Here is a 15,498-nt window from a genome sequence, read left to right on the forward strand (position 1 = left end):
TTTTTTTTTAATACTTATTTTATACCTATTTTTAAGTACTAATAAATTAAATGCCGTTTGTAATATTTATCAAAACTATGTAAGAGTCTGAATTAAACTGTAAATTATTATTGGTGTTTAAATCATTTTCAAACAGTCGGTCTACAAAATTAAATAGGGACTATTTAATTTACAATTTATTTTTACAAAATTAAATAGGCACTATTTATTGTTCAATTTAGGATATGTTATGGATATTTTAAAATATTAGCGAAACTAAACAATCGATTTCACTTTACTAGGTCTGACGCGGTATCTATTTACATATATTTTTTCTTTTTATCAAAAATCTGCGTCACTACATATTATGTATTGACGTTGTCCAGCGTTTTTATTATACAAAGTATGTAATTGATTGATTAAAAATAAATTAAGATACTGCATTAGTATAAAAATAAAATAAGTTAAAAATGAATATGCTTTCGCTGAGGGTATCTATTTTAGCACTTTTCTATAATTGTATCAGAAAAAAATCTAATGTCATGATTTCAACACAACAACTGCAAAATTTAAAGTATAAAATCTTTTTGCTTCGCTTTGGTTTATATTATTTAGCCATCTAGAAAATCTAAAATGTCATAGCTTTGAAAAAAAAAATGCGAAACTAGTTACTTCAAAATATTTTTCTAAATTATTTGTATTTTATCAAAAATTTCTAAAAAAATTAGAATAACTAAATTTTAAGTAAAAATGGCAGATGAAACAGATGATAAGGCTAGCGGAGATGTGATATCTCTTACGTCGGAACCAAAATCCAAATCGAACGTGATACAACCACAATTACCACCAGAACCCGTTGAAACGAAAATTCCTGATGTCGAACTAGTTGTTGATGGGTTTGGTTTTATGCCAAAAAATACAACGTCTACAATTTCCAAGAGTAAGATGTCAAGAAGAAAATTTTCGAAGAGCGTTAACGAGATTCTTTCTCCAGGTCATGATGACAGTCCGTGTTCTTCGAGTAGTAACATCGATATAGTGAGAAGGTTTACATGGAAAACGAAAAACAGAATGACGGTTCAGGTTAATATTTTATGTGAACATGTATATTTATATTATTTTGTAAATTAATCTCCCTTTTTCAGTTAACATTAAACACTTTTTTAAATGCAAAAATTGTTAGAGGATAATAATACATTGTAATAATTTGATGCGTTGGTTTCATACTTAGGTGATAACTTATGGCGCTACAATTACTTCTATACAAGTACCAGATAAGAAAGGTGTTCCGGACGACGTCATTGCAGGCTTTGATACGTTGGAAGGTATTTTTTCTATTCTAATAAATGAAAACCGAATTTTAATTTCCGATGTTAAGTTTTCAAATATATCTTCAAGTATTAGATTTGTATAGAATAAAACATAGCTCCAAATAGTATTTAATATTTTTCTTTCCATCATACAGAATACTTTCAACCACGTAACCCGTACTTTGGTTCTACTCTTGGGCGATACGCAAACCTGATTCGTAATGCCACTATGTCAGTAAAACCTATGGGCAGGGTATATATGTTGTCTTCTAACCGTGGACACGACCACTACAATGGTGGTTACGTTGGATTTGATAAGGTAAGTTTTAGTCAAAAGATTTTAAGTTATTGGTAGGTTTGAGCGGCAGTAAGCAGTCCGTATAGGCGGCCGCTGAGGCTCTAAGGTTCTGGAGTGGTGACCTTAGACCGGTAAGCATCCCTTGTCATAGTCGTCGAAAGGCGCTGGATGCAGGCCGCACTCTCTACCGGCTCTAACGGAAGTTTCTGGGGGAAACATCTTAGGCTGAAGTTATGGGGATGATAATGATAAATGTTAACCCAAAGGAAGTTGGATAAAATGACAGCACACGATTTAATTTTTTATTAATATATTTGAATCTGCAACAGATTGGGTTCGTTTAGCCAAAAATATTTTTTTACCGCTTGTTTCTATACTTGCAGTACTTAGAGCGACGGGTGTTGTATAGCACCGGTACAGCTTCTACGCATACCATATGTCCACGTTTTTATCTCGAACAAAACCCTACAGAGGACTTCAATTACATCAATATAGCTTTTTATCATTTATCTTGATAAAAATGTCAAATTAAAGCATAAGTAAGCTTTTAATAGCTTTTACTAACTATATGATTTGTACATTCGTCCAATAAACAGAAGATGCGATAATAGCGGAAGGATTTTTTTAATTGAACTTTTAAGTTAAACTGATACTGTCGAGTGAAATTTAATCTTGCAATTTCCGTCGCATCAATCAATTGACGTAATTTCCTAGTCATTAAACACGGTAATCGAAATTGTACTGATGCAAAAGTCATCTTTATTGATTGATTTTGATTCATTTACCGATGTTATATAATTCCTCCTGTAGTCAAAGTCAAAACATTGTCAAAAAATTTGTAAAAGAGATATAGTTTATTATAACATGTATCCTCATGGGGTTAAAGAATTTACTGGGACAGGTTTAAATAATTGTATTTGCTAAATGAGCACTTGCAACCACTTTATTAATTAATTATTTGTTTATTATAAATATAAGTATTATAACTCCAAATTATTGATTTATTTATTATTTATTAATTTTTTTTTTATCGTGACCAGCGATTCAAGTATTATAGTTCTCTAGAATATGCCAGAAGGAAAATATGATAAAAGACTTGACCCAAGAATGGAACTCTCTAGAAATCGATCTCTTGATTTTTAGAAGCTTTAGAGCTACTTTAAATGCTGAATATCATCAATATATCAGCATGTCTAAAGTGTTCTCAACAGAGCCCCTTATTATTTTGTTCACACAATCGACCAAGTTCCCACGAAACAGCCGCTGTACTATGACACAACCGCTTTCCAACCGACTTTGACAAAGAAGTTGCAGTGAAAGGCGCCGCTTTATTTATACGTAAAATGTATATTAAAAATCACTGCGTTGCATAAAAAATTACTTTATTAAATTGAATATTAATAGATGCTAGAAATATGTTTAAATTTTTGTCTACTTTTGTGTATATTTCATTTATTTATCATAAAACTTTTTTTTTGTGGAGTTTTATTTCCAATTATTATGAAGTTAACATATCATTTGTTTGCGTTAGTATATAAGGTCTGTATCTCTTGAAGAATTTTCGTATGTTTAATTAAAGGTAAACTGGAGGTCTCATGTGGTCGGTACTAAAGTGTACATGTGCCATGTGTCGGAACGGTTCAACGAGGGATACCCTGGCACCGTAATGACGCAGATTTGTTTCGACGTTACCTGTGATAATACTATCAATATCGAAATGAAATGCACAACGACCGAGCCTACAATAATTAATTTGAGTAATGCTCCGTATTTCAATCTTGCCGGACATGTAAGTTGGTATAGCAAAACAGAGTTGCGTTGGATTATTATATTGAGGCGTTCATCATCGGATGATTGGTTAGGAGACCCTAGCGCTAGTTAAAATATAGAGTGTTCATTCTTGTGCGTTACATTATAGTACTGATATGAGGAGATCCGTAGACGAACAACGGTAACCGACACAACTGATCGGAATCGGCAAGTTGAAGTGGCAGTTGGTAGGATATACCTCGCAGAATATAAGGCCGCCAGGATCTTCAGGTTCTGAAGTGGTGACTAGAGGCCGGCAAGCGCAGCGCAGGACTTCCACTTCCAGTGAATTCCGGAGGACCTTGTTAAGGTCGGAAGATGTTTGATGTAGGCCACTTCTAACCAGTAGTGGACATCTATGGGACAGGTTTATGTCCAGTAGTGGATCTTTTGCGGTTAAAATAATGATGATCACGAACGAATACTACGAACAGTGTATGGTGACACTAAATTTCTTTTGAGGAAGTCTGTTGTCCTTTTTAATATACGGAAACTCCAAAGTAATTTAAAAAAATGTGTCTAATAAATCTCAAAAGGATAATCACAAATTGCAAAAATGCGCTTTTCACAGAGTATCATCTTAAAATGGAATTTATGGCAGGTTCTTAAGATGTAAGAATAGAAAAATAAATATTAATGTTCAGTTTAATAGAGAAGTAAATTTATATTTCCAGCACAAAGGTTCTGAATCTATGTGCGAGCATATTATAACGATTAATGCTGACAAATACACACAGGCAGATGATGACGGTATGGTTACTGGTAAGTGTATTGTAATTAGACACTAGTTGACGAAGCATCATTTCTGACAACGCTGCTCGTAATTTTTATTCTCGGAATGATAATGGGGATTGTTGCTTCTTTTATTCTCTATAATAATATAGTACGAAGAAAGGTCGCTTTGATTAACGTAGCATTATTGAACTGTTATAGCCTGTTCTATTTAAATAAATAGAATGAAATAACATCTAGATATATTTGATTTAAAAAAAAATATTTATCCATGTTTGATCAAATGGACGGTCGCAAGGTTCTGAAGTTGAGACACCCATACGGTGGACAGACGACCTTGTTTAGGACGTAAGAGATGCTGACCTAACTGCTGACTGACTAAGATGCTGACCGCTTCCAACCAGTCCTATAAAGTAGAAATCTATGGGGAAGGCAGCTTCCAGTTGTGGACATCCATCATGGTTGAAGTTGTGATGATAATGAAAATTGAAAAATTGCTAAAATATTGCTCTCTTCATAAAAATATGACAGAATAGAGAAAGAAGAATGGAGATGTATTTTATTACAACACGTTCCTGCTGGTAAGGTGTATGTTACGTTACATATGTTAAACATTTATGTGCAAGTTGTAACATGCACAGGATGTTCCACCTCTAACCAAGTTGATGTGTTGACGTTTTATAGTATGCCTTGATTCAGAATATTTTGCATTTATGAGTAAGTCATTTACTTAGTTTACATTAATAAAATGTTCCTTAATTACAACATAAAATACGTAATTGTCTCACACTTGTTTTTGATTTGAATATTATACACTTATATATTTGAATATTATTACTTATTTCAGGAGAGAAGAAGGTTGTCGGTGGCACTGCCTACGACTTTAGAATACCTCGGAGTTTAAAGGTCATGCTTCCTAAAATACCTTTGGGAGGGTACGACGTCAACTTCTGCATAACACAAGCCACCTCTCAGGATTTGACCTTCCACGCAAGGTGTGTAATTATCATAACCAAAGGCAATCGTTTTCAAATAGAAAATAGCTACATGACACATTTTTTACTCCAAATGTCGATACCACTCCACTAATTTAACTTATTATTCAAATGTAAATATTTTACGTAAAAAATTTCCAATCTTAGTTAAAAGTAGGTAAAGGTTAAGTATTTCTTACTTTTATTTTCAGACAGTAATAATTACCTATATTGGTACTTATTACTGTCTACATAGTGAATATACAGATTGGTTATAGGTATAAAAACATTAGTTGTATGGTTTTTCATCTACTTGCAATTGTTTAAAGTTTAATTTGTATAAAGCGATTATTCTGAATTGCGTTACATATATTTATTTTTTCTTTTGGAATTCGATTCTCCAATAACTTCTGGTAGTATACGGTCTGCAGAGACAGATAGTAAATAGTAATTAATTTTAATATGTAGTAACCTTAATTTTGAAAACGCTTTCTCTTACGTATGTTATTTATTACTTTTGAAACAATTGATTTTTTGATACCATAAATTAATTGATAGCAATTAAGCTATACCGTCGCCTCCTTAAGGCTTTTACACCAGTAACCGAACACTATGTATTTGTAAAAGTGAAAAAATTAAATAAATAATGATCGAATTTGATCGATCGATTTTTTACCGTTTAATTTCTATTCAAGTTTAATGTAGTATGAAAAAATAGTTGTTTAAAACTGACCAATTTTTTTTATTTCGCTATTTAATAAAATTAAGTGTTATCTATTGCCAACCTCATCAATTTCCAACGAACGCCATGCTCCAATAACAGTGACGTAAGAAAGTAACGCATTGCGTTACAATGACTCAATGTCGTATCGTTTATAAAAAAAATGTTCTAAATTTAAAAAAGAAATTTGTTTTATGATTAAAAATTGTCAAAAATATTTCAGAGCTCTTCATCCTGGCACCGGTCGTGTTTTGGAAGTATATAGCAATCAGCCTGGTTTGCAATTCTACACAGGAAATCTGCTTCCAGACCCCGACAAGATAGTTGCGGTATGTAATATTTTATAGTTTTTACGCTTCTCTACTTACAGAATAATTTGCTACAAAAATATTTCCATACTTAAGAATTAACTCTATTCCCAATGTGCACCTAGTGATCACGTGTTTAATGCGTTCTTGATGCACTTGATAGTGCAAATCAAAGTAGCGGCCACAAGGGTATTAGGTAGATAGTCCAAATCGCATTGACGGCTCGTTGTCTTAAACTTATACTGTTAGTCTCCTAGTTACATTGTTGTCTTAACATTATCCAAAATTATGAATAATTTGTTGGAAAGTAGCGATCCGTACCGTAATTAAATTCGAGTGTATCACACTGTTGGTTTTAAGCGGGCACTAAGGGATTTAAGAATTGGGGCTGCGTTGCGTGTTTTCTACAATAAAACACAAAAATCGCACAGTAATTCAACACGGTTTTGTTAAAATAGTACAACGAAGAACGAATCGCCGCATTCCAATACAACTTAATCAAATATGAGTACTCCTACGATTTTGTTTTATTATTCTAAGCTAAAATGTACAAACTAAAACTCTGGGGTTGTCAACGATACTTCCAATAAATATGACGGGGCCACAGGAATTTCTTTAGTATAGGTTGCTATGGAGAAAGACTTTCTTAGAAGGATAACGGTATTCATGTATTGCAACTGGTTGTTGCCATTTTTAAAGCCTTTGCCTGGTGACGGAAACGAGGAGGCGGAAGCAGAGAGCGAGAACGAGGAAAGTGAAGGTGAAGAAGAAGAAGAGAAAGAAGAAGACCAGGCGAGTGGGGATGGAAACGAGGTGACTGGCTCACATTAATAGAGAACCTCAATGCGACATTGGATTAGAACTTGTTTAGTTTGATTGTCCTATTGAACACAGCAATTGATATCCTCCTGATACCGTTGATTTTAACCGACTCTTATTAAATTTCTGTGCAATTGGTAAAATGTTTTTAGTCCATTATTATTAAGACGATCGAGCTTTTAACGGATGTTTGAACTTTGTTATCAGGGCGTAGAGCACTATGGCTACGTGCCGTTAACTGGAAAAGGTGGAACTTTTTATAAAAAACATGGACTTTTCTGCTTGCTGCCCCAAAATTATCCAGATGCTATTAATCATGTGAGATACTTATATATTTGGTTATTATTGAGTAGCTTTTTGGTTTAAACATAATTGTTAATTATCCACTGACATAGTTTGAACACAACACATTGTAGTCAAATGAACATGGTGCAGTAAAGGGTAAAGATAAGAAAAATATTAATACAACTGTAGAAAAAATTATAAGCATTTTCGTTAGATGTACGTGTCATAACAAAAATTTTTTTATTGAAAATATTTTTTCCTAAAGAAAAAATTTAATAATAACAGGTGGTATATGACATACAGTTTAAAAAAAACGTTAGTTAACTAATTAATACAAGTATTGCAAAACCATCTGTTATTATTTTTTTCGTAGCTTCATCGTGTCTTAAGGATTACCTCATTCATTAGACCAAGCACGTCAGTTTCTGCTACCATCTTTTAACCACAACCATTTATGCTAACTCATTTCTTAGGAAAGCTTTTTTTAATGTAAATAAAATTACTTAACTAGAACTTGTTTTGTTGCTTTTAGAAAAACTTCCCCAATTCCGTGCTCAATCCCGGAGAAGTCTACATCCACAAAATCCAGTATAAATTTGGAATTTTACTTGGTAAATATGTATAAGAATAACATTGTTTTGTCCAACAACGTATAATGTGGATTGATTTTTTTTTGAGAAATATACAGTTTAAAAGAAACATTTTGTGTACTAATTATTGCGAAACATTTATCCATGTTTTTTTTTCTTGATAAATTATTCATTATTTAGAATACATTAATGTAATTAATTACCGAAGATATGTAAAGCTATTTTTATAAAAAAAACATTGTAAAAGTATCTTTTATTTTAATAATCCTCCACATATTTTAACGGCATTTGAAATTAAAGGCTAGCTTAATCCTACAGTTAAAAATGTTGTTACTTTTTCACCAGTATTTTTATGTTCATTTTTGCATAGAATTTCAGTAAAATATTAATAACATCTATCGTATATTTTCTAAATTAAGTCTATAACTCAAAATTGATAATTTTTTGTTCTATACATATTATACATGTATAATATTCTGGAATCGTAGAGATTGAAAGTATATTAATACGTCATATATATAATTTGGTGGTAAATGGTTACACGGTAATCGTACATATAAAATAAACACGTCATTTATTTCAATTTTGAGAGCTAGCTAAAGAGGATATTTTCGATCATATCGGAATAAATAAAGTGCTTCCAGCAGTTTATTTAAAAAAAAAAGGTAAACTGCATATTGTACGAATGTTGATATAAAATACACTTTTATATAGGTACATTTAGGATCTTAACTATTCTAAGAAATTCGAAACATGGGCAGTTTTCTGGTTGTTTTTAATCATTAAAATTAATGTGAATGTTACCAGTCAATCATGTTGAGCCAATAACGTTCATATTTTTTTTTATAAACGTCATTAAAGGAACTAGTTACTCGCCTGCCAAAAGCCTACACAGTTGCCAGAGTTATTAAAGATAAAATAAATTATCATACCACATACAAAACGGTTCTAGAAATCCTTACTTAAACACGACTGAAATAGTGTAGAAAAAAATATTTTTCCGACACACCAATGCAGACACTTTGGATGGACTTGCAGCATATGACTTGACGGGCATAAACAGCGTCACAAATCTCGGCGGCTAGTCGTACATAAAATTTTAACATCTGTAAGATCCATCAGTCAGAACTTTTAAAAAATAAGACCAACCGACCAAGTTCATTAGGAGTAATATTGTGTTTTCAAAACTAAGATCTCAGTGAACCTGACGTCATTATCTTTACTATCACTCTTTTTATTCTCATGTTAAACTCGTGTTAAGTAATAAACATATCTCTAATTATTAATATACACTTGTGAGGCCCATGAGTTTAGTGACTTCTTAGAGGTGCTCGGCGGCCTCCTAATCCTGTAAAATATTAGTACGTAGCGGCCCATGATTAGGTTCCTCCGGGAGCCCTCGAGTTTCGCTACTTTACGTCTTAGGTTAGGCAGACTGTGCCCAGCCACTTTAATCCGCGTAATCTATTAATGCCATAAGCAGCAGTGAGAGTCTGGCCTAAAAAAATCATTTACAAAATAGTAGACAAATTCGAAAAACAAACGCTTATATTTTAATTACAAATAAAAAGCTTGTTTTCAACACGTCATGAGCTGCTTCCGCCTCAGCGTCCTTTATACTCACAGGATTCATATACGGCGTCTGCGTCGACATCCGCCATAGCATCGGCGACGGCGTTGTCGGAATCGTTTTCGGCGTTGGAGAGCGTTTCAGCGTCGGCGTTGTCGTTGGAATCAATTTTAATGTTGGAGATAGCTCCTCTGTGCTGGCGTTGTCGTCGGTATGAGCATCGTTGTGAGTGGCGTCGGCGTCGTCCAATATCGCTAAGGCGTTGGAGTTGGCGTATTCGTCGGCGTCTGCATATTCTTCGGCGTCGACGTCATGATAAGCAGGTGAGTTGGATTTCGCTACAGGATCGGTGCCGCAGAAATTGGCAGCGTGATTTTTGAAATTTACTTATTGGTTTGGTGTTTGCGGTTATCGTATAATGGATGTTGGAGGATGGATATAAGATATACATTTTTACCTCTCAGTATATATTTATTTATATACATATATATCTCCTGTAAAACATATTGCCTATATGCTTAAAACACTACATATATATTAAACGTACATTAAATAACCTGAAATAGACGATATACACCTATTTTAGGCTTTTTTATGGAAATGACTATACACCGTCATCTTTAGTATTAACAAATGTTTAGAACATTATAAATCCCGGCCGCTTGCAAGATTACATGGTATAATAAAATGGTACCCCGCAAATACCCACCTAAATAAACCTAAAACTTTTCTACTCTCGTACTCTCCATATGCCGGTAAAGACAAAATTAAGGATAATCTACAACATCGACTCTGATAATATTTGACAGACACAATTTAGGTTATAAGATGATTGCTCCATGTGCCTTGAAGTTACACGGAATTTCATGTTAAGGACAGAACAAACATTTTGGGTGGTTATAGCTAGGATCAAAGTTCTTTGATCTTAAAAGAGGCACTATGTGTCAGCGCCATTTAAAAGAATAGCGATGGCCATTGTCTTACTTGCACTAATTTTCGTCAATCGTTTAAATCATGGTACTTCCAAAAACGTTCGCCTGTACCGCGGCAGCCGTATTCGCAAACCGCGATTGCATATCAAAAGGTATCGTGTTATTTGACCGAACACACTTGTGAAGCAATATTTTGTTTTCAGCGAATGGAGATATCTATAAAAATTATGATGTATCGATATACCTGACCAGGTCTTTAAAAAACTTCATTTTTATATTACCATCCAGTAATACTAATTTCTGACAACAGATGGCGCTAGTGGTGCGTCCGCTGGTAAATTCTAACAGAAGCAAATATTAGAGCAAATTTTCCATTTAAGCGTTTTATTATTTTAAATTGTGTTTTATACGTGATTTTATTAATAAAAAATGATAAAAAGACTTCTAAAATACTAGAGCTAGTAAAAACCATCTTATATACCAAAAAAAATTTATACCGATTATTATATAAGTTTAAAATAATTACTGCAAAAAAACACGTAATAAAAATTAATTTATATGTTAATAACGTGAAAAATAATAACAAAATCTCAGAATGTCAGTCAATTGAGTTGTTTATTGGCTGTTTTGATAAAGAATTCCAACCTACATATTGATAAGTTATTGCTTTTATCCTTGTATTGTAAATTCATATCCTATATTTCTTCGACGTAATTCGATACGCAGTCAAGACTAAATATTTTAGTAATAAATATTTAGATAATCTTATTGAATTTTAGAATATACTTGACTACTTAAGATTCTTTCAAATAAGTAAAAAAGCGATATCCTTTTGACCTCTGCTAATGGTATACATATGAATGGCTAAGTAATTAAAACTGTTAATAAATTATAATTACGAACTATTTTAAATAAGGTTTTAAAAAATTAAACTAATTAGTTGTTGACTGTGAAGGATAGATCCTATTTAGAATCAAACACTGTTAGATTACCATTTAGTACATTCGAAATATATAGTAGATTTTGTACAATTTAATATTCTATTCATTGGATATTAAATAAAATGGGTTCATAAACATCTTCATGTATTTTTTGATAACCAAATGTGCGGTTCAGTTTTCCATGTATAGTATTTTTTTATGTCTTTAAAAAACAGTTGAATAACGTAACTCTTTTTACTATATATTTTTTATTCGATGTGGCTTGTTGGTTGTTACCAAACCACTTCGAAGAATGCACGTAGCATACCAGCATTGGCATTTAATACATAGCATTGCTTAATAGATATTTAGAAAACGGAAATTAAAAAATGTATATGCAATAAATGAATATCAAATTTGGTTAAAATTTGTCACGTGATAAACAAATTTATTAAAGTAATTGTTTAGAAGTAACAATCTTGTATAAGTTCTTATTTTTTTTTCATTGACAATTCAACATATTATTTTTAAATTGTTTCGAGGTTTAATTGAAATCAGATCAAAGAGCTATTGTGAATGTCGCTAGTGTCTGTACTACCGAGAACGGGTTATTTTTTCTGGATACTAACTCTATTTGGGTAGTCCTGTTTACGAAATATAAAAACTATAAAGAAAACATATATTACATATGCAATCATGGCCTAGTTACATATTTTATTAAAAATATAGATCGATTACAAGCCACGTAAAGGACAATGAGTAATTTAATATAAATAATAACCTCTTTATGATAAAATATTTATGCATTTTGTTCGTGTATATGAGATCTTTTGTAGGACACAGATACAAGGCTTTAGCACTGCGATAGTGATATTATTGTGAAGTGCATGAAATCATAGTGTTTGGGAAAATATTTTGTTTTAACTTTGGTTTTTATATTATTAATTATAACCTCCGTCCGTGCTGTACTTAGTTAATTTTTTTTCACATCAAAAAATACTTTTTAGCTATGCTAAAATATATTGATAGTGGCATTTCTTTCTTGCGTTATATCGTACAAATGAATACTATGATCTACTTTTTATATATATTTGTGGTATAATAAAACCAATTCAAAAAAATAATCAGTTGAGATAGAATTGAACTGCTATGGATTAAAACTAAAATAATAACAAACTAAAATATTTTGGGAAACGATGACAGCAGCGTTTTCAACTAAATGGAATGTGAATAATGAAATTCAAAAATAAATTTACCATTTAAAATCGATAAAAAAAGGTTCAGATTTGACCAAATACTGTAAAACCATAAGCTTTTTGCTGATTCATACATGATGATTTACTTTTTATTTAATTTTAAAATGTTATATACACAATTCAATAGTGAATTGGATCGGAATATTTACGAGACTCTCTCTCTATCTCAGATAAGAAAACTGACTTATTTTTTCGATTGACGTCCATTATATGAAAACAATCTCTGAGATATCCATTCAATGTTCTGACGCCTGCAAATACTCACCGGCGACTCTATTGTCTTGTACTGTCTCGTGACCTTAGGTGGTCATGGGTTGCCATGACAATGTTGTGACATATATACTCGCAGCAAAGTATCTCTGCTCTTATATTACTAACACGTGAAATAAGCTGTTTTTCCTAAATGATAAATTTTGTATGTATACCTATTGTATTTTTTTTTATTTAATTCTAATTGACCGTGTAACTCTAGGAGAGAAAAACTGTACTAATATAAAGCATCTTCGCTATTTAAAGATTGTTCTATTTGTTGTAATGTGCATAGGATATCAAAGATTTGGACACTGTATACGAAACATTACGTACAAGTTTCAGTAGAAGCCTGCCGCTATTCTCTTCACAGATTATTAAAGTTTAACATAAAACAATATAGATTATAGGGAAAGAAACTATGTTAAAACTATCTCAGTCAAGCGTAATAGAAAGGAGAAATAAATGTCTGTTTTGATATTTTAGTGAACTGTTTGAAGGAAAGTATTTTAATTGTGACTATAAATAAAATACTTATTTTTTTTACAAGATATTAGATAAAATTATTTATTTTTAGTATTATTTAAAAATATTTAATAGAAAGTCATAGTTATAAAATTTTTACAGATTTTTTTTGTCTAATGTAAAAAATACGGAACCTGCTAAATCCTCAACAAAAGAAGAGCGTAGGCGTAATGTCACCTTCGTGCGTACATATGTACAGGCTTATAGTTCAAAAGTTATCACATGATGGACACAAACATTACATTTTATTTTTATTATAGGCGGACTAAGAACTGTAAATTTATAAAGTATCAATAATTATGAAACAATAAAACTATTATTATTATCATCTGCCTGTGTCCAAACAGCGCAAAAGGATAAGAACATAAAACTATATACCACACAGCTGTAGTGCGAAAGTGCAAATTGAACGAGCAACTATAGTAATCCACGATTTCTCACAATGTTGGAATTCATTTCAATAATAAATTAAACATTCTTTATCACCTACTGAAACATAGTAGCATAGCATAGCAAGTCTTATCATATTTCAAATTACATACAGACGGTATTGGCAATGTGTTGTTAAGGCAGTTAAACCTGTCCAGTTTTAAAGTGTTGTAGCTTGATAAGCGAAGGAGCGAGGTCAAAGAACTTCGTAAAGCAGGCTGTGGCTCAGATGCGGCTTGGATCTGAATTGTAGCAGTTGCTTTGAATGTATATACGTAACTAACTGTCATAAATATCAACGAACTCATTTTTAGATGTATAAAATGAAATTGTTATAAAAGTTTTATTTATTACATAAATCATTCTCACCTTTAATAACATCCTTCCATGATAAGTCAAATCTGAATTAACCCAGTAAAGTTTTAAATATGTATGCTATGTAAAGGCATAATATCTACTTAAATATTTAGGCCCTGGTTGTGTGTTTCAATAGATGAAAGGTCTACTAATTATTGTTGTGGTTCAATGACCAGTGGACACAAATCTTCGTTTTATTTTTATTTTGTGACTGAAAAAAGAATTTTATATTTACTTTTAATGATATTTAAAATTCACTATCTTCAATATTAGATTATTTACATTTGCTTTGTCATAAAAACAAGTATCATAAGAAAATAAAACTGTTCTCTGAATAATATTTTCAGCTCTTAAAAATAAGTTTACTTTACACAAGAGGCATCTGTCGTGTCATGGTAATATTGTGTTCATATAAAGCTGTTCTTTATATTGCATTCAAATTTCGTTTTAAGAAGGAGTTTGAAAATTTACATACAATATCAAATCTTGGGATTCATTTTGATTTGTAAATAATAATATACATTATACGAATTTATGATTCGGTTAGAAATAAGTATAGGCGTAGTTACATTTCTTAAAGTACATTTCTAATAACAGAACTGATGATAGTATAGAATATAGAATATGTTTCGGATGTGATCGTTTGTGACAATATTCTTGAATATATATATACCACAAATTTCGAGAAAATTAACAATGTAAGTTTAAAATATGTTTAATAAAATTTGTAAACCTATTTTTGTCAAAAAATGTCTGGGTAAAATAGTTTAAAGTAGTAGTTTATTTCTTTGAAGGTGTAGAAAATATCAATCTCGTTGAAATGTGTATTTTGAATTTCCAGCGACACGAGGGAATAAATCTTTCGTATTTTGTACGACAAGCACAATCTGCGAGGAACCGTCAACTAACAATCATCTAAAATCACCAACCAGTGTTTAACAATCTTTTTCTAACTAAATAGCTAAACAACACCACTCTATCGTTAATTAATACGAACAACACATGTTTTTGAAGGAATTTTTTTTGTGTATAAAAAATCTTTCTCTTGTTTACTTTGCCTTCGATTAAATAGCAACATTATAAGTAAAAACCTTAAGTAATATGTGCTGGTTTTATCTATTTCTATATCGAAAATTTATTGAAAAAGATTTACTACAAAATTTAATTTTAAAAAACTTCCCAGATATCGCGAAATAAAAAGTCCTTTAGGGACTTTACGTAATGTCAATGAGAGGGGTAGAGAAACACGTAAAATTTTAATCGGTGTCTAAAGATTTTAATTCTCATTATGGTAGAGATGAGATATGTTAAGTTAAAATATCAAAGAATGTATACAATTAGTTTTTCATTACAATACTTTCACTTCATCACACAATTGTCTTTTTTACTTTGTACCCGTGTTAGAAGCGACGCATTTTCGTTGCATTTATTTTAT

The 15,498-nt window shown here is 31.5% G+C and overlaps 1 protein-coding gene across 1 annotated transcript; it reads left to right on the plus strand.

Annotated features, from left to right (window-relative positions):
• Positions 1 to 655: 655 nt before the first annotated feature.
• Positions 656 to 7,890, plus strand: LOC137919288 (galactose mutarotase-like). Its single transcript, XM_068762323.1, has 10 exons — positions 656 to 1,062; positions 1,211 to 1,304; positions 1,445 to 1,608; positions 3,167 to 3,376; positions 4,071 to 4,158; positions 4,976 to 5,123; positions 6,047 to 6,152; positions 6,831 to 6,944; positions 7,158 to 7,268; positions 7,768 to 7,890. The coding sequence occupies exons 1-10, from the start codon at positions 730 to 732 to the stop codon at positions 7,858 to 7,860; spliced, it is 1,461 nt and encodes a 486-aa protein (XP_068618424.1). The 5' UTR covers positions 656 to 729; the 3' UTR covers positions 7,861 to 7,890.
• Positions 7,891 to 15,498: the final 7,608 nt, after the last annotated feature.

This window comes from Battus philenor, unplaced genomic scaffold, assembly GCF_028537555.1.
Source record: "Battus philenor isolate CCGP_79_NKW_IND1 unplaced genomic scaffold, ilBatPhil1.0.hap1 SCAF_1, whole genome shotgun sequence".
In the NCBI taxonomy this organism is placed as follows: Eukaryota; Metazoa; Arthropoda; class Insecta; order Lepidoptera; family Papilionidae; genus Battus; species Battus philenor.

Bases quoted from the DNA above. Each gene is read 5' to 3' on its own strand.
- LOC137919288 (XM_068762323.1), top strand. From the start codon at position 730: ATGGCAGATGAAACAGATGATAAGGCTAGCGGAGATGTGATATCTCTT. The intron at 3,377-4,070 runs GTAAGTTGGTAT...TTATATTTCCAG, and splicing joins ATTTCAATCTTGCCGGACAT to CACAAAGGTTCTGAATCTAT. The intron at 4,159-4,975 runs GTAAGTGTATTG...TACTTATTTCAG, and splicing joins TGATGACGGTATGGTTACTG to GAGAGAAGAAGGTTGTCGGT.